Source organism: Mycteria americana, chromosome 1 (genome assembly GCF_035582795.1).
Source record: "Mycteria americana isolate JAX WOST 10 ecotype Jacksonville Zoo and Gardens chromosome 1, USCA_MyAme_1.0, whole genome shotgun sequence".
In the NCBI taxonomy this organism is placed as follows: domain Eukaryota; kingdom Metazoa; phylum Chordata; class Aves; order Ciconiiformes; family Ciconiidae; genus Mycteria; species Mycteria americana.
The window spans coordinates 104,838,285-104,864,550 of NC_134365.1; the positions used below are offsets into that span (position 1 = coordinate 104,838,285).

Sequence of the window (26,266 nt, forward strand, 5' to 3'; positions counted from 1 at the left end):
TTGTCTGCGTATGCAGTGCTTTATCTGACTGGACTGATTTCTCTTCCCTGGGTGGGGATGCTGTACTTCGATTAAACTGGAGAAGGATGAAAGAAATAGGTGTTTCGCCTTTGCCCGGTCTCCACGTTAGCATCTTCCTAAATGGGGTGAGCTGACCAGGAGATATTTTTGTCTCTCCTCACCTTTCATCCCTATTCTCACACTTGCAGCTAGCACCAAGGTGCGGGACTTTGCAGAGCACATTGTGGCTTGCATTGGTTCAGCCCAAGTTCAGTCACCCAAAACCTTGCAGGTCTATTTTGAAACATTATTCACTCTGTCCACTATGGAGTTTCTTTTCTTTTTTTTTTCACTCTTGCTTCTGACATCATTTCCTGAACGCTATATTCACTGAGCTCTGTAGCCAGCTCGTCTGCTCAGCATATGATGCAAGGAGCTCTTTAAAATGGATTTCAGCTCTCCTTTTACTCTGCGGTGCTTGCTGGTGATAATAACTGTTACTCATGGTAAGTGGGATTTTTCTTTATGAAGTTGGCACAGATTTGCCTAGATGAGCAGACACCTTAATTTTGCTCCAAGATCTTTTAGGGACTCTACCAGGTTTGGGAGACATCAAACAGTGTAACTGCTAATGCATGAAAGGGGCAGTCAGACCAAAGTAAGACAGATTATTTTTTTAGTAAACGAATGATAACTAACAATATAGTACTTTCTCCATGTACTGTGTCTGTGAAAGCATTTCAGCGGAGAACGTAAGGTCCTTGTATGTAGAATGCTGTCTGGAGGGGCTGGAGAGCAATGTGGTCCCACTCCTAATGCTGGGTGTGACCTTGGGTTAGTCCCCGAGCTGCTGTCGCCCTGCCATTTACCCATCTCTGATTTGCGTACAGCAACTTAATAATGTGCAAGGATACTGTGAGACTTGTTCAAGTTAAAACTGTGACCTTACTCTTTGGGTAAAAGCAGCTGTGCAGGCAGCAGTTGTTTTTGCTACCCTCTGTATAAGATCCGTAGCATTGATGCCCTGAGGATCTTTCTTTGCACAGTCTCTCAGCTCTGAGGGGGGGTGGTAGATGGTCATGTCAAATTTGGGGAGAGAAAAGACCAGCTGCTCAGCCTTTTGTCGCCCTATGCGCATGGTGTGCACACCACTCCCATGTTATCGAGGGGAAAGTTGCCCTTTATAGAAGGCTTCCCACTCCTCTGGTTTTCAATTACTGGTGACCCCAGCCTGTCTGTCCCTCTTACATCTCACCTGGGCATTTGCCTTTCTGGGAGGCAGCCGAGAGGGGATAGATGGACACAGCAAGCTCGCTGCCCACACACTGTGCCTCTCCTTTCAGGCTCTGTCGCCCGGACCGGTGTGCTCAGTGGTGGCTCAGCAGTCTTTTCTGTGGGAATTCAAAGTCTGCAGAACCTCTCCAGAATGAGCAAGAGGGACGTGAGATGCTTGACAGCTGTCTTAAATGATACTTTGTTGGCCGAGTGTGGCACTTCTGTGTTCAGATGCCTGAACTTGCAGAATGGCTCCCTAGTGCTGAGGAGCGTGGAGAAAGAGGATGAAGGAAAATACGAGTTTGTTTTCCATAACACCACCAGACTTTTTACACTGGAAGTATTTGGTAAGTGGCCTTCTTAGCAACAAATAGCTTTTGAACTTGTGAGCCGGGCTGGAAGCTGGTTCCTTGAAATTCTTCCGAAGAGATCGCTTGAGCTTGCAGGGAGCTATAGGTGCCTCTGGAACAGCTTTGTAAGCCTCTGGCACCTCAGGGAGCAGTAATGGTGAGTGTAAACAAAGGGATGCTTTTTGCATCTGCGTTGTCAGTCTCTCCTGTCTGTTGAGCCTTGCTTGAAGTAGCCAGTCAGTTGAGCTATGTGCTGTTTTTCCCTGATGTAAGAGACAGCAGCATGAAGTGTTTGTAAAGTTGAGCCTACAGTATGTAGACATGCGGCTGGAGTTTTCAGTCCATTTCCAGAGTACTCTTCCTGATGGCTCTCATGAAAGTTCTCACTAACTAACAGCGTTTTGCTGCCTGTGGGCATGCTTCCTTAAGGAGTTAACCCTACCTGACTTGGCTCTGGAAACTGAACTGGACTTCTGCGCAGGTTTGGTTGACACGTGCTGGGTTTTCCCCTGCTTCATGCAGCCAAGAAAAAGTATTAAAGGAATCCGGGTGTGACTTTCTGATTCTTAGCTGCCCCCGAGCAGCTTGGAGGTCGGCATCTTCTGGGTCTGTTCAGAGACCAGCGATGGGTACCTTACTGTGCCAGTCTTGCTACGGTCCTCCCTGTGGCCTCAGAATTGCCGCTCCCCTTGGTGTGCCTGCTCATCCATCTATCTGCATGGTGGGAAGACAGAAACAAAGTCGCTTCTGTACACGATCCAGCTCATTGCTTGGGTTAATGTGGAGGAGGCTTAAATGGGTTTGCCCCCCTGCTGAATAGTGCTCCAGACAGCCAGCGACCATTGCTCTGGTCCTCATCTCCACTGTTCCTTTTGCAGGGCTTTCACTTACGCAAGCTTCTAAGAGAAATTGAAGCGTATGAAATTGTAATGAAAATGTCTGAGCAAACTGGTCTCAGTGAAGACAAATGAATCCTTACACCTTTTGGGCGCAAACAGGCGGAACTGCTGCAGAGAGTAGGTCAAAGACATGACTCCTTGGCGCAAAGATCAGGGGCTTAGACTGGAAGTAGGCAAAGATGGCAGAAATGTCCTGGATTTAACCTCCATTTCAGTGGATTTGCTTTGGGAACTTTCGTCTCCTCTTTGTGTTCTGTTGCCACACCTAAGTCAGGGAAACAATTTCACAGCAAAGGTATTCCTGGAGGCAGTGAATTTTAGCTGAAGACGATATCCTAGTTGAAGAAAGTGATTTCTGAGCTTATTTACATAGATGTTGGCATGGACATTGTCAATGTGACTCTTACTGTCATAAAACCATACCACTTCTCTCTCTAGTCTGAATTTGCAAAGTGGCAAATGTAGGAAATAGGTTGGCTCCTTGTAGTAGACTGAAAGAAATTCAGGAAAATGTAATAAGATCAATGATTCATTACTTCATTTTAAATTGTCCTAGTCTGGGTCATCCTATCTTAACTGCAGGTGTCTGGTGCTGGTACCTATGTTGGGTATGATTTGTACTAGTTCCTCTCTAAAATGGAAGAAGAGGCAGAGTAACAGCAAAAGTACAAATCTCTGGTGGAGGAGAGGGACGAGTCTCCTCTGAAGCTATGGTTATCTGCTGATTACAGAGGAAGCCTCTGGCTGGCAGATGCTTTGGGTGTTTCCAGCATCCTCTCAGATCAGGGGATTTTATTTTTCGCTTTTTCAATTTCAATAAGGAAAATAGATGACAGATTTTTGTGGCATCCCCAAAATAGGGACCAAGAGTCACTAGCAGGGTTGGGTGGGCACTGCTAAGCATTTCAGGGCTGGGGCAGGTACTGAAGAGTCTGGTTACTTATTTCTGTGCTCCCTGGCTACCAGTAAATGCAGTGGTAGTAAGACTGCCTGTAAGGGAAGCTCCTGTCCAGCTCATGTTCACTACTGAGTGCGCTCCTCACCTCTCTCTTTCCTCCCTGTTGCTATTGCCCCGTGCTGTGTGTGACCAGAGCCGGCCATTGGTATCCAGTGCTTCCCTAATGGGACCGGAGAGTTGTCCTGCGACGTGACCAGCAACGAGAGCACCAGCTTTCGGTGGCTGATGAATGGCACTGCGCTGAGTGCCCCTGAGGCTTGTGTTAAGGACGGCGGGAAGAAGGTTCGCCTGGACAAAACCGTGCCCGGGGAATTTGTATGTGAGGTTTACCACGGGAACAGTGTCACGAGAACCAGGCCCGTTGTGGTGTCTTGCAGCTATGGTGAGTAACAGTGTCTCCAGAAAATCTCCCTTTTGGTCTCTTGCAGCAGAAAACTAAGGATTTGTTGCTGTCTGCATAACACCGCTCTTCTGTCCTCTGGCAGCTGCCTTCCAGACTTACCACACCTTCCCTTTAGAAAGTGTCCCCTTGACTTCCTTCTCCTCCTTTCTGTCTCGGACTGATATAGCCTACAACCACAGAGGGATGAAAGTTTGTTCAGGAGGTCCTTTTACCAAACTCTGTAGCAAGGATGGATCTCTGTCTGTCTCTTTTCTTGCTTCCCAGTGATGGAGACTCCTGTGCATGGATCCTCTGTGCCAGTTTAGAATCATGAGCTGCTTCCTACTCTGACATTCATCCATTACCCAGACAGCCTTCCAGTTTCTGCAACATCCCTGTAAAAACACCTTTGCTAGTTCAGCCCTGTTGCTGCTGGACTCAGCTGAGGTGTTTTGCCTTGTCTCTTTTCTCGTTATCTAGGCCAGCTGCACAAAGATTTACCAGTCTATACAAATGTTTCTCTATCATCACCTCCATCAGAGGTGGGGAAAAGACACAAGTCATTTACTTACAAAATGCAGGGTTTTTTCCCTCCATGTCCCTGCTTGGATATGTAGTTCTGTGAGAAGGCTGTGACTTTATCCATTTGCAAGCTATCCATAAATGCTGAGTACTCTGCTTGAATGAGGCCGTAGTTTAACGAGACAGAAAATCCGGATGCTAGGACTGATCAAAACTGCCAGAACCTCATGATGCAAAGCACTGGTCTGTGTTGTAAGCTCACATTCATTAAAAAAAAAAATTGATTAGATAACTTTGGGTGTGATTTCACTTGCATCTCCAGTAGTGAAGGTTTTTCTCCTCTTTGGCAGCAAAGATGGTCATCAAAACTACATCAGGGTGGCATAATTTAACCATGAGGTTTTTGACTAATTTAGCTGTAACTAATTTAATCACCTTTGCTACTAGAGAAATTGTGCTGTGCAACAGGACCTAGCATTTTAGAAATTGTCTGAGACGTTCCAGCTCCATGACACATACCATCTTTTCTTCTATGGTTGGCATAGAGTTGGTGTGAAAGCAAAATTACCAACATAAACTCTGTATCGTGTGCTGGCATTCAGCAGAAATGCCGTGGGCTGTTCGTGCCTGATCGCGTTGGTGCCGCTGGCCAATCTGTACAAGTTTGGCATTTGTGATTGTGGAGCAGTGATCTTAATTTTGTCCAGTTAAATTGATCAGAGGTTGTTCAGCATAGTCAAACCCAGGTTGGCTGAGGGACTGGGGAGTGAGGATGCAAACATCCATGAGCTGTTCAGTCAAGCCCTGTGATAAATCATGTGAGTGCTGACAGCTACCATTGCTTATTCTGGGTGTCTGTCCAGTCCCCTGGGTGTGATATCAGTTCCCCATTTCCTCTTGAAAAGCCCACAGGAGAATTTAGTGATAGCTCTGTTGGGATGGACACACGCATGAACACATATTTGGAAGGGTCTGAGAGCAAGAAATTAGCAGCGATTCTACTTTTTAGTCACCAAATGCAACCACATTTGTAAAAAGTGAACTAAAGCAATTCTGAATACCAGTAAAATGAATTGGAGAGAAATGAGTTCAATTAAATTAATTAAAGACTAATTCTTTATTTTTGTGGGTTATTATTTGCTCCAGGCAAAGGGCTGAATATAGTTTTTCCACTGTAGGCATAAGATCTATGTAAAAGCACCTATTTGGGCAACCTGTTGGCTGATGAAATTAATTTTGAATAATTGTTAGCGTAAAATAATTTGGCAGAAATACTGTAAACTTCCCAGGCACCAAAGGGCTGATCATGTAGGATCTAAAGCAGAGGATTCAGAAGTTAACAAGTCAAGATACATAACAGGCTTTTATTGATTTATTACTTGTTTTATTACTTGTTTATTACTGATTTTTAATACAATATTTTATCTCAAAAAGACCTTTATAACAAATTTTTAGGAAAAAATATTCAGGAAAAATATTGCCAACATATATTTATGCCTTTGACAATATTCTCTAAGCTTTCATCAAAAAGGAAATAAAATTATTTGGGAAATGATTTCTCATTTGCTGAAAGTCTAATTTTGAGTATAGATTTTTTTTGAACTTGGTAACTGTTCCTAAAGAGACCAGAACAAGCACTCTGAAAGTACTTTTGAGTATGTGTGATTTCACACACAGGAGTGCCTGTCTACAGTTGTTTTTACCATTCTGGTGAGTATGTGGACTATGACAGCGTGTAGTATGTCCTGGAACGTTTGAAATGCTTCCCAGCCTCTGGGGATATGCAGCAATTTGTGTGTTTGGGGTGTCGAAAACAAGCTCCAAATGAGCCTGTTGGTTTCTGCAGTGTGTTGCTGTGCAGGCCTGTGCGCAGCTGAAAAGAAGCCAAATGATTCAAAAAGAGATGGCATAGGTTTACCTAAGGAGTTTTAAGGAATTTGTATAATAGGAATAGTTGAGCTGTATGGTTTTTTTCATATGGGAAGAAGAGTTTTCCTAACAGCTGCCCCAGGTTGGAGCAAATTGTCTCAGTGAAGGAATGAGTCTGGATGGGTCTCTCTTTTCTGCAAGTCTGTGATGCCCTCTACCAGCTTCCCTGCTCAGCAGCAACTTACGTGCAAGTCTGACGTGTCAAAGCAACCCTGAGCAAGGAACTTGGAACTGGGTAATAATCACCACTGACTTGTGTGTAGCCTTCTGCTCAGCCATCTGTAGCCTTCGCCTCCTGCTAGGCATTTCCCATGATCTCCGTTGGAAAGGGGAATAAAGAGAAATCCTTCCCTGAGCAGCAGTGACGCCGGTTTCCTACAGCTCTGAGTCAGGTGGCTGGAGTCTCTGGTGCCTGAGGAAGTGCAGGGTCTGATCAGACTTGCTTTGAGGTTGGCGTAGTCGTTACATGGCTGTCCTAACTCTGGGGCCTAATACAAGCTGAGGGTAGACTCTGCAGCTTTTCTTTCAGCAGGAGATGTTAGCTTAGGTCTCCCTCCTCTTGTCAGCTGCCTGTTTTCATAAAACTTGTTGAAATGTAGTATCTTTCAAACCACCACCTTCCCTGTTAAATTTGATTAAAACTTACAAATTATCTTGGATGTTACTGGTCAGAGTAGGCAGAAACAAATGCACACAGCTTAGTCACACAAGCTTCTTCTCTTAACAAAAAATTCCATACCATAACTAAACAATGCGACATAAATCATGACGTGCCACAGTTCACAGTATCAGCTCCCCCAGTCCAAACCAAAGCAACAGTAATGCCCACATGCTCTAATCTGGCTGCAGGGTTTCTTCCGTTTGGAGAAAGAAGCTTGTCCCCCCCGGTAACTAACAATGCCATCTCCTTCTTGCAGGAGACCTGCTGCAGTACCCATGGTTCATTTACATCCTGGCAGGGTTCACAGGGGGTGCGGTTATCCTTGTGTTGGTTGTGTCCTCAGTCATATGCTGCTGCATGAAGAGGAAACACAAGTTCATCCCAGTACCTTCAGGTGAGTGGAGAATGCCCTTTCCCCCTGGGATGAGTCTCACAGAGGACTGTGTTTGTGCAGGCTGGGGTTGAAAATACCCTCAGCATAAACTCATCTCAGCTGGGTGGCTACTTGTCTTCCAGCCAGCCCTCCCTTGACCTGGTGGAGCAGAAAGCTGCTTGCTGATAGGCAACTGTTATGACCAGCGGGGTCTTGAATTAAACCTTGCTTTTTTCCTTTTTTTACCTCATGCTTGCCACCATGTGCTCCTGGCCAGAAACAAACACAGCAAAACCTTTTCTATGGGCAAGAAAATTGAGCCTCATTCAGGTCTGATCCTGAAATGACCTGAAGGTTTCTGATGGCAGTCCTTTGTCAGCACCAGTCCCTGAGTGCAATCTGCCCATGCCCAGTGAGGCCACCTCAAGCTGTGATCTTGCCAGCATGGCCAAACTGGTCTCTGACAGAGCCAGGCAATGGCCCTCTGTACTCGGCATCTGTCTGCTCTGGGAATGGAGCCAGTGCCTCCATGAGGAGGAGGTGGTCTGGCCTCGCAATGAACGTGCCAAGGCTGCTGGGATGTGCGGGACCTCTTCCCTTCAAGTCTCCGGTTTTGGTTTTACAGAGGAGGATAAGGATGACGGACTAACAATGTCTGTGGTCTCCAGTGAAGGTGTGAAGAGCCCCCCCAATGGAGACCATGTCGAGGCTCAAGCTGCCCAAATCGACTGCCCTCCAAAGCCTGGTGGGTCCAGTGACTTGTTTTATGTTGGACAGATAGCTTGTTTAGGAGGGTGAAGGAAAAAATGGATGTGTGTGGCTGATGGGGGAGGAGCTTGACTGTAGAGAGGGGCCTGGGACTCACTAGTGCAGGGAAAGTGCTGCATCTTGTCCCGATGACAGAAGTTGCAGCAGGTCATTTATATTTGTGCTCAGCTTCTGCACAGGAGTAGCTCTTGCCCTCACCCAGCTGTGAGATGTCTCATAAGCCTCCCACAGAGGGTACTGCCAGCAGACTGTCTGTTCCAGTATCTCCTGTGCTAAAATATACATCTGAAAAACAGCAACCCCCTAAAACTTAGCAGTTTTCCTGCAATTTTATCACACGCACCCACTTCTCATCAGTAACATTTTATAAGAATTGGCATTGTTTTTGTAAGCAGTCATCTTCAGGACAGCATCCATGATTATGCTGAGCTGTAAACACAGCTAAATCCCATCAAAGTCAGAGGCTTGTGTATTTCCTTAAATTGGGGCTAAAGTGGGAATACAGTCGCATTTTAAATCCTTCAAAGAAATTGAGACTAAAACCTCACAGCTTTAGCGCAGTATGGTCAAGAGAGTGCAGCGATAAAAACCTTTCAGAAATCTCCTGTTCTGTGAGTGCTTGATATTAATACTCCACTTTTTGCATTATGTTTTCCTCAATTTTGTTTCACAAACATGAACACTGGCAACACCTTCCCTAGTAATGCACCATTGTCAGCTGAAGTAGGTCTAGCAGAGACATCATGAACTGGAGGAACATTACATAGTTCATAGCCTGGTCTCAGCACTTCTGTCTCCACTTCTGGTGTCCTTCACTGTACCATACACAGCCCCTCAGCAGCTCAGCTATGCTTTATTGTCTAACCTTGGATGCTGCTTTGCTCTGCTTTCAAAATATTAAATGCTACTCATGAACATAGCGCAAGAAAGAAAAAAAAGATATAAGTCATTCAGGTCATTGTTTAATATTAATATACTTAAAGTGTAGAACTTTTTTTTAATAAAAAATTTACACATTGTCAGTTTGACTAACAAAGTATTCCATATTTAAATTTTCTACAAATAAGTAAAAAGCAGAGGTGCATGTGGAAAGCGTTTAGGTGACAATGCATTAAATGTGTGGTCTTAGCCAGCTTTAATTACTCAGATGTAACTGAATAGATTTGGCTTTGGTATTTTGGTATATTTTGGGCAGTTGAGCCCAGAGAGCTTCAGCACCAAAGTGTCTGAAGCCACGATGGACAGCTCAATAAATGAATAGTTATAAGGAAAATTGAAATTTGGCTTGCAGATGCCTGGGGAGAGGGGACTGAGTGGGTTAGGCAGCCTGCAGCATCAGGGACTAGGGGGAGGATTTCCATGAGGGTGAGCATAGCACAGGCACTTATAAACCATTTGTCCCTTCTTTTCCAGAGACTGCCCAGACTGGCCAAGGTGTTGAGCCCCAGCCGCTGGTGGAAGAAAACTTACCAGTGGAGATAGAGCCTGAGGAAATGCCAGACCCAGAGGTTGTAGTTGATGTGGAAAGCCAGGAAAATGCCTCAGACTGTTTCCCGGGTCCAACTGATGACTGATCTGGCATGCTTGCTGTTCCACCCTGTCTTGAAGCCTGTGACATCCATCCTTCACATCCCATAGTCTCATTGTGTATAAGAATTGGTCTGGAAAATTTTAGCAGGGGAAAGACATGAGGTGTCAGGCCTGGTAACCTTATTTAAAAAAAAAAAGAAAAAGAAAATATAAGGAAAAGCACATGTGTGGCTTCAAAGGCTACACTGCCGTGGGCTGACAGGTTCACTAACAAAACTGGGCAGCTCTTTTGATGCTTTGCCTGTTAATAGACCTGCAGCTAAACTGTGGAGCCCTAGAGGAAAGCCTGAAATGACACAGGGAGTTCCTCCTGCTCCCTGACCACCCCATGCCTTGCCACGTCTTTGCCAGCCAGCAGTTCCTGCAAGTGGCAGGCATGACAGGCAGATTGAGGTGGCCTGCCACTCCCAGACAGAAACAAGGACCTGCCAGAAATTTCCTGAGAGAGCCTCTTCTCAGGAGATGTCAAGGCATTTTTCACAGGCCCTGAAAAAAAGCTCAATGGAGGTCTCAGCTAGGTATCTATCTGCTGTGCCAGGTGTTTATCTGAGTTGCTTCTCTGAGCTCCAGACCCTTTGTGATTTGGCCCTCACTGCTTGCTGCATGGGACCAGGAGTGGTGGTAGGGGCTGCTGCGTGCAGACCCTGGGAGGTGATGCTGGCTTGCTCACCTTTCGATGGCCTGTAACGGCAGGGGGCTACCAGTTACCTTTCGCCAGAACCTAACTGGTCGGGTTGCCAGTGACTTAAAACAGCTCTGTCGCTAGCTTGCTTGCTTGCAGCAGAAGGGTGCCTGGGGCTTGGGTGTGTAATTTTGGCAGAAATGTTGATTATAATGCTGAGATTGTTCATCAGTGCAAACATTAGTGCCTTTAGTGTAATGGTTTAGCTACTGCAAGCTGATTAAGCTGGCCATCTGCCTGTGCGTGTAGGCTTTTTCAGTGCTGTGTTATTTGCACAGACAGCAGCAATTTATAGAATCTCTTAGGCAAGTCTTGTTGCTACGCACATCCTGTTCTGCTCAGGGAAGGTTTGTGAGTGGAGCAGCTGGGGTAGACCTGCAGGGAAGAAGGACGAGGTGAGGAAAGGGCAAGGACTTGGTCCCAGGCAGCAGGTAGCTGAGTCCCTGGCAAAGCTGCCAGGGGCTGCAGGGCTGTCAGGCCACAGGGAATGCTGCAGAATGCACTGCCAGAGCAAGGTGTTTACTGTATAAGTGCATTTTGGTAGTCAGAAGCGAGGCATATTGGTGTTAAACTAGCCCAATGGGCTAGAAAGGCATGGTAGAGTAAAAGCAGAGATAGTACAGATCAGGGCCGAAAGGGATGGGGAGGTGTGTATTGCATTCCTCCCTTCCCTTGTCATTTTGTCCCTATTTTATATTGTGCTGACACTGTGCCCTGAATCCCTCGGAAATGGACTTAAGGCATGCCTTGTAAATGCTACCCAACGAGGTCTGCAAATACCCCAGCAAAATCAAAACCAAGCTGAATGCTTCTCTCCCAGGCGGGGGAGCTAGCGGGACGGCTACATGCTTACCTGGAAGTCCTTCACGTCCTTCCTTGCCTACGTGGCAAAGCTCTGCATCGGTGATGCCCAGCCATAGGTGGTTGTTCTTGTTGTTTCCTTGTCCTGTGACTCTGTTTAGAAGATTTTTGGATCTTGTGTGCTGTATTGGTGGTGATTCAGCCTGTCTCTGCTTTTTTAAGGCTGCCATAGGAATCAGATTTTCCATGGTAAGAGGGAGATAATAGTTCTTTTCCTCATGGTGCTGCACTATCTCCTTTCAGTACAAACATTCCTCAAAGGCTGTGAGTTGAAGGACAAAAATGTGATGCCAGGTGCTTGGGGTGGCAGCTGCCTGTAGGCAGCACAGTGGCAGCAATGCTGGGTGAACAGGGACCAGCATCACCAAAATGGGGGGACGTAGTCAGCTTTGCTTCTCTTCTGCATTTTCTGGCAGGGGCAGGCAGGGGACAGTCGACTCCAGTACATGCTTCGAAGGCTGAACAGTGCTGTGAGCTGCACCGGAGAAGATGTCAGCTTTTTGGGTGCTGAGGGTGACAGAGCTGGGCCAGCGTTGTCCTGCTGGGCTGGTGCGTCCCGGCTTCAGCTTGCCCTAGTGCTACCTTGCTGCTGTCAGCCCTGGGAGGGCTGGGCGTGCCCTGGCAGCTGTTAGCACCACCACTGATGTAACCCCAGTCTGGGAAGGATTTTTCTCATTGAGATGGGAATCTGAGACTTGAGACATCTTTATGAGGCAGATAGGACACAGCTGGTTTTCTGTCCTTCCCTGCTGAAGATGCCATTCAGCGATGGGGCAAAGGTTTCTGTTACTGTGAGGTCAGGAGAGAAGTCGTGCAGCCCGTGCTCTTCCTTTAGCCATATGTGTTCATGCCCAGCTTTGTTCTTTTGTTTTTTTTCTTTTCCCCGCGATGATTTTGTTCCTAATAAAAAGATCTGTTTTCTAACTTGTTTTGGAAATGTTTAAGTTCTGTTATTTAGTAATTGTTTCTTTATGGTTTTTACTGAAAGTACAGGCTGGTTTCCAAATTTTCACGTGGCCAAATAAAGGAAAGGTGATAAGTTACTGCTGACTAGAGCTGACTTGGGTAGTCTAGAGAACAGAGATCACAAGGACATTAGTTTGTAAGTCATTCCAGGAGAGGCTGTAGGACAGTGGCATATAATAGTCCCCATCGGAGTGTGTGTGCTAATGTGCCTGCACATCTGTGTGCACCTGCAGCTCACCAAACCCTGCTCTGGTGCCTTGCCCGAACTGTGAGGTGCAGGGAAGAGACACAGGCAGATGGTCTTGTTTTACCCCTTTTTATCCATCTGTACTTTTTTTGTGATGCCTAAGCCACCTTAGCTGAGAGAGGATGCTTGACTGCATAGCCCCTTTTGCAAGGAGGAGGTGACTCTCTCATGCTCAGTCTTAGCCAAGTGGGCCCAGATGGTGGGTAAAACCAATGTCCTCATTGTCTGTGATTATATAAAATCCTTTGACTTTACCATTACAGGGTTAGGCCTGGAACAGTGGTGACTGGACATAGAATCATAGAATGCTTTGGATTGGAAGGGACCTTTACAGGTCATCTAGTCCAACCCCCCTGCAAGAGCAGGGACATCTTTAACTAGATCAGGTTGCTTGGAGCCCCATCCAACCTGACCTTGAATGTTTCCAGGGATGGGGCCTCCACTACCTCTCTGGACAACCTGTTCCAGTGCCTTGCCACCCTCATTGTAAAAAATTTCTTTCTGAAATCCAGCCTAAATCTGCCCTCCCTTAGTTTAAAACCATTGCTCCTTGTCCTGTCACAACAGGCCTTGCTAAAAAGTCTGTCCCCATCCTCCTATAGGCCCCCTTTAAGTACTGGAAGGCTGCTATAAGGTCTGCCCGCAGCCTTCTCTTCTCCAGGCTGAACAACCCTGACTCTCTCAGCGTGTCCTTGTAGGAGAGGTGTTCCAGCCCTTGGATCATTTTTGTGGCCCTCCTCTGGACCTGCTCCAACAGGTCCATGTCCTTCTTGTGCTGAGGGCTCCAGCCTGGACGCAGTACTCCAGGTGGGGTCTCACCAGAGCAGAGCAGAGGGGCAGAATCCCCTCCCTCGACCTGCTGCCCACACTGCTTTTGATGCAGCCCAGGATATGGTGGGCCTTCTGGGCTGTGAGCGCACATTGTTGGGTCATGTCCAGCTTTTCATCCATCAGTACCCCCAAGTCCTTTTCCGCAGGGCTGCTCTCGATCACATCATCCCCCAGCCTGCATTGAAACAGAGGATTGCCCCGACCCAGGTGTAGGACCCTGCACTTGGCCTTGTTGAACCTCATGAGGTTCACACAGGCCTACTTCTCCAGCTTGTTCAGGTCCCTCTGGATGACATCCCATCCTTCTGGCCTGTCAGCTGCATCACTCAGCTTGGTGTCATCTGCAAACTTGCTGAGGGTGCACTTGCTGTCAATGTCATTGATGAAAATACTGAACAGCACTGGTCCCAGTACGGACCCTTGAGGGACACCACTCATCACTGATCTCCATCTGGACATTGAGCCATTGACCACTACCCTCTGGATGCAACATCCAACCAATTCCTTATCCACTGAACAGTCCACCCATCAAATCTGTATCTCTCCAGTTTAGAAGGATGTTGTGGGGGACCATGTTAAAGGCTTTACAGAAGACATGGGTGATCCTGTTTTGCGGCCTGTGAACCCAGCACCCCAAGGAGTCACCTGCCTGAATTTGCAGTTGTTTTCGAGCCTGACTATGGCACTGCGTTGCCCAGGCAATAGCGAGGATACTTTGAGGCCTGGGGCTGTCTGGCAGAGTAATGGGTATGGATATACATGGTGCTATCAGGAATTTGACCAGAAACAGAGAAATCTGTGCTGCCTCTTTGGGGCTTCTGGTGGCCTTGGTGAGGCTGTGCCATGCCAGCCCTACCCTCTCTGGGTTGCTGAGGAAGCCCTTGGTGCCAGGGTGCCTCTGGCCTCCTGTGGGGAGCTGGTGCTTTCCAGGGGATGGGAGCCGCACGGAGAGCCGGCAGTCACGCCATCCTCTCTGGCCACTGGTCCTGGCTGGGGAATGCTGGGAGTAGGGCAGGGACCATCCCTCTGCTCATCAAGTGCTGGCAGGACAAGGGGAGGTCTGCTCTGTGGGAAGTGCGGATGTTTTGGGATGTGGTTTCTTCCCAGCTGAGATAAACCACCAGTGGTTTATAGTACTGTACAGAATGGACATTTAGATTTGTATCCATGTCAATGTTTCATGGTGGGAAGAGAAAAATTTCCCTTTGCTTGTGGCATATGCTAAGCAACAAATGACATGAAATGTAATATGTAGTCTTTTCATCATGTAATTCATGCAGTTTATGAATATAAAAGGAGAACAAAGAATGAGCTTATTTGACATAAGATACAGGCGAAAGCAAACCCAGAAAAGAAACGTGTTGTGTAAGAGCGAGCAGAGAAAGGGGAATGATCCCTTTAGGTTTTTTCAGCATTCAGGATGAACTCATCCCCACAAAATTCTCATGTTAGTAAAGCTCCCCATCCCAGTAATTAAAGAGTTTGTGCTCTGCTTTCCAACCTCTACCCCAGGCTGCCGTGCCTGATATCCCAGTGGCTGTGTATGTAGCCCTTGGGGTCCTCCCTTGGAGCACGGGGGCAGAGGCACCAGGGCAAGAGCCAGCAGTTTGTGGGGAGCTAGAGGACCAGCACTCCCCACCACCATCAGCTCTACAGAAACAACAGAGTACAAGTTGGTGACTCTGAGAGCAGATAGACAAAACTGATAACGGGCCAGTTTACAATAGCAAATGAAGCGTTTGTTGTAAATACTGAAGAAGTATGCGAGCAGTGGTTGTGTTACCTTCCAATGAAAATCTTGGTGTAGTTGAAAAAACCCTCTAGATTTTAGGCACGTGCATAGTAAGTTCATGTGACTTTTTATGAATTATTGCAACTCGTTTCAAAATAAGCAATCAAGAAGAGTTCATATGTAACTCAGCTGTAGGATACAGCATCACTGATAGATATCTTCAAAACCATTTCCTTAACACCAGCAAATTCTGGTGGTGCTATAAGATCCAGAAAGTGTAGGTATTACTACTACCAGGCAGAGAGGAGTGAGATGCCCCATGGACTTCCATAGGTAGACACACAGAAACAGTAATAGAAGTGGGCAAGAAGAGCAGCATCACCCATTTCTGTCTGAGATGGAAGCAGAATTCGGTGATGTGTTGTTGCAGAGACTTGGATTAGCATTTGAGTATTGCTTGTGTCTTCGGCCAGGCTGCTCAGTGCCTGGGTGCAATCAAACCCTGCCTGTATGAGGCAAGCAGTGGTGAAGTCCCTCCTGAGCATATGCAAGGCTCCCCTTCTGTTCTCTGGTGTAAAATGGGCTGGGAAACAACATCATGACCCAGTGAGGACACTGTGACCTTTGACAACCACTGACTGCATCCTGCATTGGTTTTGTTCACAATGAGCGCTGTGTTTCCTTTCTGCAAGATTATGTGACTCATTTCTTAGGCAGGGGATGTGGCTGGAGGCAGCAGGGGAGTCTTTACTGAGAACCTAGAAGGCCCTTAGATGAAGCCCTTCTAAATATTTGTACTTTTCCAGCAAGCAAATAGGTGCAAACACCAGCAAGCAGGTGTTGTGTTAATTATATCACAGAATCACAGAATCACAGAATCACAGAATCATATAGGTTGGAAAAGACCTTTAAGATCATCGAGTCCAACCATAAACCTAACACTGCCAAAAACCATCACTACACCATGTCTCTAAGTACCTCATCCAAACGTCCTTTAAATACCTCCAGGGATGGCGACTCAACCACTTCCCTGGGCAGTCTGTTCCAATGCTTGATAACCCTCTCGGTGAAGAAAAATTTCCTAATATCCAGTCTAAACCTCCCCTGGCGCAACTTGAGGCCATTTCCTCTTGTCCTCTTGTCTCTGGGCTGTGCAGGACCACTGGGAAGTGTGGCATCTTTCTCGCTGGCCTCCCTCAAATGCCACTTGTGTGGCTCCAGGCTGGCTGATGGGCTGAAGTGCAGCTCTTGGCCAGCTCTGGGGCTGAGAGACTCTTGCCTCCAGCCCTCTTGATCGCCACCAAGCAACGTGGCTGGATCACACTGCCATCCGCTATTGATAGGGACTAAAGAAACTGTTCCCTGCCTGTACCAAAGCAGACTGCCTGGGGGCCAAAGGATATTTAATGATAAGGAAGATGAGAGTGGGGGGGTGAGGCAAAGACATCCCCCCTAAAGTGTTCAAATATGGCTAAAGCCTTCAGGAGCTGGATAGCAATTACATTCAAGTAGCATGTGAAGAGCCCAGAGCGGTTCTGCCTATGCATGCTGATGGCATCACTGGCATCTTCATGGGGGTATTTCCCACCTCAGCCAGGAGGTGGGATTTCAGCCCCAAACAGCTCCTCCACCTTCCCATCATCCATGAGGGCATGAAGGGCTTGACTTCATCAAGTCGTTCATTATGCTTGCAAGTTTAGGTACCTGACTATACCCCTCACCTCTCAACGCACCTACAGATGTGTGCTTGGCAGCTTGGTTCCTGCCCCAGGAGCTGAAGTTGCCATCCTCTTTGGTCCACACCTCCCATTGCCTTCAAGTTTTGGTCAGAGAAGGGGCCATCTGCCAGTACCGTGCCTCCCCTTCGCTTGGGGAGCTGGGTTTGGACCTGCTGGGCTGTGACCAGGGATGCCTGATATCCCAGCCGGAGCTGGCTGCGGGTCTGCAGGCAGTGAGTGGAATGATTCGTGAGTTTTCCCTTCGCTCTTCATGTGGTCCCTGGGGCTGGAGGGGTGGGTGTTGTGAGGATGGGGTGAGTCTCTGCCTCCTGGGAGATGGGAATACTTGGCCTGTGCCCACTTGGTTTATGGGCATTTTGGGGCAGGGGCTGGTCCTGGTGCGTGGGGAGACATCTGTAGTCTGCTCATCGTGCCATTGTGCCAAACACTAATGGTAAGGAAAGGTTCCCATCTGTAGAGGTAGCAAATATGGGTGGCTAATGTCAGCTTATTTTTAATTGATTTATTTTTTTCTGGTTAGCATATTCCATGTCACACTTAGCCAATATCCATGATAAAATATTGGATGGGGCTGTAGTATAAAGTGTGTATTTTATAGTTAATATCGGAAATAAGGGAAAAAGCAAAACTTGGAACCTGAATTCTATGCAGAATTTTAAAAATGCACCTAAACTGATGGCAACTACTGATAGTTTTAGTATTGTCTAACACTATAGAAACTAGATGCGTTACAGACCAAGAATTACTTGGAGGCAATTTTCAGTGAATCTTTTGGAATTGCAAATATAGTACATTAAGGAGAATTACTATCTGCTCCCGTATCATATGCAAACGGAATAAAGAAATACAGTTCAGTGGCTATCCTCTTGCCAGCATTGCTGTCTCAGCCTTGGTTTATAGAAGTTATTCTTTGAAGGCAAAACATATTTTCCCAAAACTAAGGAGTGAAGCAGTTTTAAAAGGTTTTTTTGATACTAAAAGTCATGTAATAAGATATCTTCAAACAAAAAAAAAAAGGAAAAGATGATGTGATGGTGTTTTTGTCTATGTGAAAAGAATTGCAATAGTGACTTTGAATGCATGACTTGAAGCAAAGAGCGTTAAGAGTTTATGTTGCACTCCTGTGAAAGCTTTCTATCACAGAGCAATAGGCCTCAGAGATTTCTCCTCTGAAACAACAGACAAACCTATAGTTAGGGGACTCGGGACAGCAGGGATGGGATTTAGTGATGTGTGTGAATGGGTAGTCGACTGCCCGGCAGTCAGTCTCAATTCACCTCCAGCTGACTACAGAAGCTGGGGTGGGTGGAGGCTTTTCCGAGGTGGCACACAGAGCCTGGAGCAGGAGCTACCTGCTGGGTGGGACAGCCTCTGCTGCTGGTGTCTCTGTCCTCACAGGACGAACTGTGGCAGGACCGAGAGAGGAAGAGGAGGATGCAGAGAGCAGAGCGACCGCTGCAGAGGATCCAAGAGAAAGAAAGGGCCCGGGCTTAATGACTGAGGGTGCAGAAGTGATGGTGAGTAATGGCAGTCATAGGTGCTGTTTCCTCCCTCAAATGAGTGGGGAGGCTGCAGGGGTCTCAAGCAAGGTCTGTCCTCCATCATCCTGCAAACTCTTTAGGCAATATAAAATGTTGTCCTCCAGAAAGCAGTAGTTGCTGCTGCTTCCTCCTCACCCCTACTCTCCCTGACATTTGGCATGAATCATGTTCCCCAGACGGATGCACTTCTCTCCTGGTGGTAGATCACAGCTTCCCTGAGCCCCTGTGGCAATGCTTAGCCTGGGGCACCGGGGACTCCTTACTCCTCTCTGCCTTTCTCATGAGCAGGGAACATGCTGTACTAGTTTTGATAAGCCCGAGAAGGGGAGTAAACACAAATCTTCCCATAGCAACAAATGGGAAATAACCTTTTCTTCCCCCCCCCCCCCCCCGATTCTCTAGTTCTAGCCAGCCCTTTCAGGATTTTTCTCCTGACCTCACTTTCTGGTATGAGTTTAGCCAAATGAGATGGGAGAAGGGTGGTAGGAAGGCAGGACTCCAGCCAGCTTTTTAGGTACCCTGAATACAGATAAGAACTTGCCTGTTCCCTTTCCTTCCTGTGCACAGGCTGGGTCAGGATTTCTCTTGCTGCCATAGGAGGCCACGGTGAAAGCTGTGCAACTTCAGGTTCTGTTTGTACATATTGCTGCCTAGCTGTTGGGGGTTTGGGGTTCTTTTTCTTCAGGTGATTTAGTTTCTGATAAGGAGTTTTCTTTCCTTATCTTTTGTTGAGAGTTTAAAGCTTTGGTATTTGTCAAATACAAATGCCTGTTTATAGCTTTCTCTGGAGAACCAGCAGCTGTAGATGGAGAGGCTCCTCTTTGCTGTAGAGAAGATCAGTAGGAGTCAACACTGCCATGAATTTGGTATCATCTATCTTAAAAAACCCCAATGGTTAAACAGCATCAGTGAGAGAGAAAAGTAGATGCTTGTGTTTATACTGAATTACTGATGCTGCAGAGCTTAAAGGAGCTTTCAAGGTAACACAAATAACCACTGCAGCTGTAGTTCCAACCCAGTGCATCTTATCTGTGTGGGCACAAGGCATGCACAGTAACTTGCCTTTGAGGCGGCATTGTAAGCCTGCAGCTCTGCAAAGTGGCCACTGAGGTTCAGCAAATTTTTACTGAGTTGCTGAAAGCGGATTATGTAGGGGACATGAGGGAAAAGTAGTCAACAAAAAGCCTGCTCTTCCGTGATGGAAACAAAAAGGGGTGGCTGAAAAGAATGGTGACACCATCCTGAACCTGACCACTGAGACCTTGCTTGCGGTAATAGATGTGCTGATGGAAGGTGCTTTTAAATGGTGCTTTGTAGACAGGTAGTTGGGAGCCAGGAGGTTGGGTCACAGGAGCATCTGGTTCCATTTGTTGTCCTTCTTTGCACTGGCTGGCTGACCTTAGCAAGTCATTTCATCCTCCTCTGCCTCATTTTCCCATCTGTAATACCGGGGTGATCACATAGGCCTCCTCTGTAAAATGGGTTTAAGCCCTGCTGATACACAGCAGGCACCTCACACCTGCGTGTTGGTGTGGCCGAGAGCTGGGAGACCCCATGGGGTACCGCATGTGGAGGTGTGTCTGGGCTGCAGCTAGAGCTGTGGTCCGGCTGCCACAGGATGTGTGACTGCCTGGGACGTGAAGAAGGAGGTTTACCAAAACTGTTATGCTGGATGGTGCCTCTCTCATTAACCTTGCTAACTTCTGAGATGCTGGTTTCCTTCTGACTCTCAGGAGTGTGACAGAGGGAGTTGGGCCTCATGTATTGCCTTGGTAAAAAGACAAAAAAGCCACAGCTTGCCTCCAATCCCCTGGTGCTCAGATGCATTACAGAGAACATCCCCTGCATGCCTTATTGAGATCTTAAAACCCAGAAATTCTCAGAAATGCAATGACATAGCACCTTAGCCGTTACCCTTCCTGGCTGACAACAGGAGCCGTGGGCTGTGAACATTTAGAAACACGAGCAGCTTTGTGCCTGTACTTTCCCCTGCTGTGGAAAAGGCCCACTCTTTGCTAATGCTCATGTAGCTCCCTGCTGCAGCTGCCCAGCGTTTCCTGTGCAAGCGTGGCGTGTTGGCAGCAGAGCTGAGAGCGTGGTCGGGACGGGGGATGAGCCCATCCTGCCACGCTGTGGCCCCTGCATCTTGAGGAGCTCTCCACCTGGGTCTGCTGTTGCTTTTCAGCCCCAGTGTGGGGCTGGGTCACCCAGGCGAGAAGGAGGGTGCTGCCTGGTCTGGCCACACAGGGTTCTGGTCCTGGTGTGCCACCTGTGCTTGCTCAGGGCTGCCGGGGAGAGCAGGGTGTTCTGCCGCACTGACTAGCCAAAACCTGCCATGGCAAGGGTCTCAGCTCCTGTTTCTGCCTCACTTTCTGTCCTCACAGCTTGCCAGCTGGCAGGACTGGAGGGGTCGATGAGCTGAAATGGCTGTATGTAGGAACAGACAGACATCAGAGAGGCCAAAACCAGGTTCACAGGGCACAGGAAACTTGTGGGATCAGAGAAGCAGGGGAAACTGAGCTGCAAAGTTGGGATCCACACTGAGCAGCAAAAGGGCTTGTATGCCTTTGTGTGTGGGACTTGTATAAAGGCCATTCAGGGCCCCTCCCAGGAATAAATGCCTTTAGTACTGAAATGTACTATGCAGTTATTAGTGCTTAGTCTCCTGGATCACTTCTCATCCTCCTACCTACCTGTTTTGGACTGTCCCTCACTCCTCTCTGGAGTTATAATAGTATAATAGAATAAAACATTGTACAAGACATGAGTTATGCATTTGTTAAGCTGGTGATTTCTGGAGACTGTCAGATCTTGACTGAGAGATTACTTAGATGGTAGTAACAAGTTGTCTTTCCTGGACATATTTCTAAGAGCAGCTGTTCTTCTAATATCTTCCTTGGGTAGCCAGTCCATCCCCTCTCTGGTGATGAAGTGGCATATTGTAGTTAATACAGGTCTTCACGTACTTACCACTGCTAAGCCTGGAAGAGGTTGTTCTGTTCATCTATGTGGCTTCTTGTGCAAGGCAGATTGACTGCATCATGCCAACAAACTTTTGCTTGGACCGCAACATGTTTTGCAGTAGTAGTAATGTCACTGAAATTACTAGAATAAGATACTGAAAGTTAGATCCCAAATCTAGGATTGTTATAGAAGATGGAAATCAGTGTCAGACAGGCAAGACTGAAATGCACTGTCTGCAAGAATAACCGATGGGATGCTGACATCTGCTCTAGCCTCAGTCATCGTTGTGAACCACAGATTGTCAGACTGCTCTGTCTAAGGATGTTACGTTCCTTCAGACCAGACTTAAACTGGGTGTTTTTTGTGAGGTTTGGCTGTTGACACAGGCTCACAGGTAGAAAAGAAGAAAATGAGTCTGAGAGAGAGAACACCTGGGGCTGGTGATGTGGTATTACGGACATCACAAGGAAATCATTTATCTTGAAATAATCAGCCAAGAACTATTCTGTATGAGTCACAGTTTGAAAGCTTCCATCTACCTCTGTTTAGAGAAGGATGAAAAAGTTTCTGCAGACAGCCGTTTCAACGCTATCAGGGCATGTCACTATTTTTGGAATATTTCCACTGCGTACCGGCAAAGCAGTGCTCTCAGTTTGCATGTAACAGGCTCCAAGCCACTGAGTCAGCATCCCTGCCAAACCTTTGGCCAAAGCTTTATTTTGAGTTCATGATCTTCATATTTTCACCGCTTCATTCAAGCTGGACTTCTTCCTTTCTTGGCTCTGTGTAAGGCAGAAGTGAAGAGGAGGGGATATGTGGCCTTCATCAGCCAAATGGCTGAAACGGTATCTAGAAGCCAGCAGTTCCTTGGCATTTCACAGTGCAGGGGCAAATCCTCCTGCCAGGGCTGACTTTGCTTCTTCCCCAATCCAGCCATCGCCCACAATTCACCCCGTCCTGCAAAGTTATGCTAAAGGAGAAGGGAATATGCCATCGTGAAACCCTCAGCTACCATCCAGGGCAACCCAGATGGAGCCCAGATGTTAGCTTTGCAGGCTAGGGTGCAAACTCAGGATTGCTCCCAAGAATCCAAAGCTTATCCAAAGCTTCCCCTCCACATGATACTACCCATCTGGTGTTTCAATCAAGATCACGTTTGGTGTTCTCCTCAGAAACTGTGCCTAACTAAAGGTCTGTCTTTGTGAGAAATTTAGAGGTGTGAATTTGCAATACCCTTGTCATCTTTCATGGTGAGGGTCTCGGGTGGTGGTGAGTGCAGGGTATCTGCCTGTACTTTCAGGGAAGAGTAGTGAGTCCCATGCAAATGCCATTTAATACAACCTAAGCTTCATACCAGAGGGGATGGTGCAAATTATCAGATGGGCTACAAATCCACACTGGCTTATTGCATGCTGATTTTCCTGAGAATAACACACTAAGTGTATTTGTACTCTTCCTTTTCTAGATCTAATAACATTCTCTTATTAGCCTCAGGCATGAATGTTTATTGGCTTATCACTAGGTTGAAGACTTAGAGCTGGGAACAGCTACATATTGTCTCTTGAGATGCTGCCTTCAGATGTGTGGGAGTCTGTCACCTTTACATGGAAACGTAAGTATGATACTTACATTCCCTGTGAGGAAACTGCTTAGTGTATTACAAAGAACAGAAGAGTAAAAGAGAGAGCAAGCAACAAAAGCAAATGTATATGACTACAGCACTTTGTGGCTTTTGCAGTGGAAACAATACCACAAAGATAGCAGTGGCTGCAAAGAAACACCCCATCGTCATGGCTGCGTTCGGTCCTCTGCTCTGCTGTGCATCAGAAGATGGAGATGTCTAGCAATGCAGTGGGCGAACCAGAGGCCAAGCATCCTCAGCCATGGGCTGACAGGCCTAACTGAAGACAGGTCCAGCACCACCGTACTGGGAGACATCTCCTTTTCTGTCGGTGCCCTGGTTTTCTAGCTGGCTTGTGTTTAGCCCAGCAGTGTTACTTCCTGTGCAACGGGTAGGAAAGAGGGTGTCTGCAGTAAGCAGAAGAGCGTGAGGGCATGGTTCTCTGCAGGCCTGGCAGACCTTGCCTCGTCCTGCCCAGCACAAATTGGGACAGTGTTTGAGAGCAGTAGCTCTTGCCGTGCCTGTCCCGCTCCTTGGGGAGCATCGCCAGTTGGTGCGGGGGGCTGCTCTGCCAGCGCTCCCTGCTGTAGCTGTTTTCAGGACATGCATCCCACACCGCATTGCTGAAGGTACATGCTGGCCTCCAGAGCTCCTCTGTGGTAGTAGCCCAAAGCTGCTGTGCTTTCCAGAGATACCCATTTGCCTTCAGACGGCCTCTCCTTAATGCCTTCCTTTGGGGGGAAACAGAGACATCAGTGCAGGGCTTCCAGTGCTTCCCTCCCAGTAACATTAAGAAAATCCCTTCCTTCTTCTAACATGGGAATGAAGCCCAGTCAGGACTGCAGCACGACATTGTCTTGCTCCTCAAGAGAGGGAGGGTAAAGCCGCAAGGATATTGCCATTTCCCCACTTCTCATCTTGCAGGAAGGCTGAGATTAGAGACACAGGATGCTTTCTCCTTGTCCAGCTGGGTCTGATGGTGCAGGAGCTTTCTGATACCGGTTAGAAAAGCAGCTGCTTGGTGGGCTGGACCATGCACATGCCAGGATCTCATGAGGAATCCTTGCTGCAGGTGGGTCGTGTGCCCCTTTGCTCTCTCGGCTGTGCTTTTGTTATACAAAATCTCTAAGCAAGTTGATTTTGTGCACGTGCACTCAAGTACTCAGAAATACCAAGGTCTGGTGTCACTTCTGTGATGCACAGTGGACAGGGCACATCAGCTATTGAGCCCTCACCACCTCTCTTGTGTGCCTCTTCACTGCTCACAGCAAACTCATTTTTGAACAGACCTTTTATATACTTTAGGAGTGGCTTCTTGCTCCTGTCTACCTGTTGCTCTAACAGGAAAAAGAATGCCACGTTTGTGCTATAACTGGTCTGCTGGAGCATAGGGGCTTCCACTCTGAGTCATTTCAGCTGTGATTTTACAAGAGCGTGGGCATCTGGGCATGACAGACTTGATTAACTGGAAGTAGTGGCCTTTCTTATGAATAGAGGGCATCCTTTTAGGCCTTGTTCTGCTGCTGTGGAGTTTTACCTCTCTTCTCTCTCTCACCTTCACACATACACACACACACATGCATCTTTCCATTTGTATTTCATTTATACCAATCCCAGTTTCTGCCTGCAGCTCTGCAGCAGGCAGTATCCAGCGAGCAGGACGGCACCGAGCAGGCTCTGTGTGTGCACAGAGCAGAAGGACGATCCCTGCCCCAGCGTGTTTGCAGTCTGTGCGTGCTGACAAACAGACAAAGCGCAGGGTTACACTGGAAGCAGGTGGTGGCTTTGAGGGATGTTGCCTCGAGGAAGAAGCGAGACAAAGTTGAGCAGAATGTGGGCAGTGGTTTCAGCATACCCGGGGGCCTCTCTTTGCTCTGCTTTATGGACCCAGCAAAAAACCAGAAAGCAGGAGAGATCGGGGTTGCTGCCTTTGCCCAAAGCCCTGTAGGTGCTTGGGCTGGAAGCAGATGTGTCCAAGCGTGCAGACCTTGCATGTCCCTGCAAGCGTGGCTAGGGAGAGGGGTGTCCACAGCCCCCCAGGGCCAGCGCTGCCGGCGTAGTCTGCTTGGCTGGGGAGATGGGTGGGCACGGCAGCCCCTGCCCTCGGCTTGTTTTTCTCCACCGAGGGTAGAGGTTAGGCACAGAAATGTCATCTTGCTGCTGTTGCTTCCTCTCTCCTTTTGCGTGTGCCTCCCTTGTGCGTTCTTTGTAAGGAAACTATAACAACAAGAAGGAAGAAAAACTAGGTTTTCCTGCGATGTGCAGAAGCAGCAATACTGTGACCTTAGTGCATTTTACCTTGGGTAACTTTTTACTCCTTTTGTGCAAAAAGGGGTAGTTTTTACCAGCGTTAGTACCAGTTAAAAGATGATGAAGCCGGAGAAGGGGAGGTGTCTTACAAGACCTTCCTATAACTTCAAGGAAGAAGAATGACATGAATGAACGAGAGAGATTTATCTAATACTGTACATCTCCTGTGGCACAGATTTTCTTCTTTCTTGGCCTACATCTGCGATAAAAAGCTGGAAGATTTCAGTGGCCGCTGTAGCAGAGGGATTGTGCTGGGGATGATAAGATTCAAAATCCTCACCACCCCATCTGTTTCATATTGGAATCAGGAGTAAAGATTTTATTAGGTTCTCATGTGTTTTTCGACCTAATTCCCATGCCTCATCCCAGCTTCTTTCCTTACCATCTTTTCCACACCAGCCAGCTTCAGGGCTGGTTTCTGGCTAGACCCAAGGCAGTGTTTTCAACCCCTTCCACGCTCATCCCTCTTTCGCAGCTTGCTCAAACGGCCAGCCGTGCCTGCAGGACACCTTCGTGTGGCGCCATCCAGCCCCTCATAGAACAGACATTGATGCAAAGCTGATCCTGACAGTTTCCAAGGAACGTGTGTCTCCTTTCTACATGTTGTCCAACAGCTATCAGCTACTTGCTCCCTGCTGGGGGTCCTGGGCTTGCTGTCCCCTCGCTGCTGATGAGGCTGTGGGGGAGCAGAAGGATTCCTATCACCCCCCTGCCCAAAAACCGCATCCATCCCCCTAGGATGGTGGCATGCGGATGCTGGAGTTGAACGCTTCGGGTGAACTTTGAAGAGGACGAGGGCCCCAGCTGGGCTTCCAGCTGGGTAGACAGACCTCAGGGGCATTCCTGCATTTTAGCATTTTCCTTGTCACTGCACGTTGTCCCCATCCTGATAAAACACCCCGTCGAGACATATTTCTGCCAGTGGTTTTCTCGTGCCTGTGCTAGAAAACAAGAAGTGAGAGCTGGGAGGAGGGGAGGAGCGCACAAGGGCTGTACCGACACATCCCATGACTGCTCGCTCACAGCAGAAAATCCTTTCACCTGCTAGGAGCTGTCATTAGACGA

At 47.6% G+C, this 26,266-nt stretch overlaps 1 protein-coding gene across 2 annotated transcripts; it reads left to right on the top strand.

The window, feature by feature from the left end:
* Positions 1-410: 410 nt before the first annotated feature.
* LOC142404828 (uncharacterized) lies at positions 411-12,125 on the top strand. 2 transcript variants are annotated; one of them, XM_075491830.1, is made up of 6 exons: positions 411-506; positions 1,344-1,622; positions 3,616-3,864; positions 7,233-7,370; positions 7,975-8,094; positions 9,531-12,125. In XM_075491830.1, exons 1-6 carry the CDS (start codon positions 446-448, stop codon positions 9,689-9,691), a joined length of 1,008 nt encoding a protein of 335 aa, XP_075347945.1. In that variant the 5' UTR covers positions 411-445; the 3' UTR covers positions 9,692-12,125. The 2 variants fall into 2 exon arrangements, with proteins under 2 accessions (XP_075347945.1, XP_075347946.1); XM_075491831.1 differs by lacking the exon at positions 7,975-8,094.
* The last annotated feature ends 14,141 nt before the right edge of the window (positions 12,126-26,266 follow it).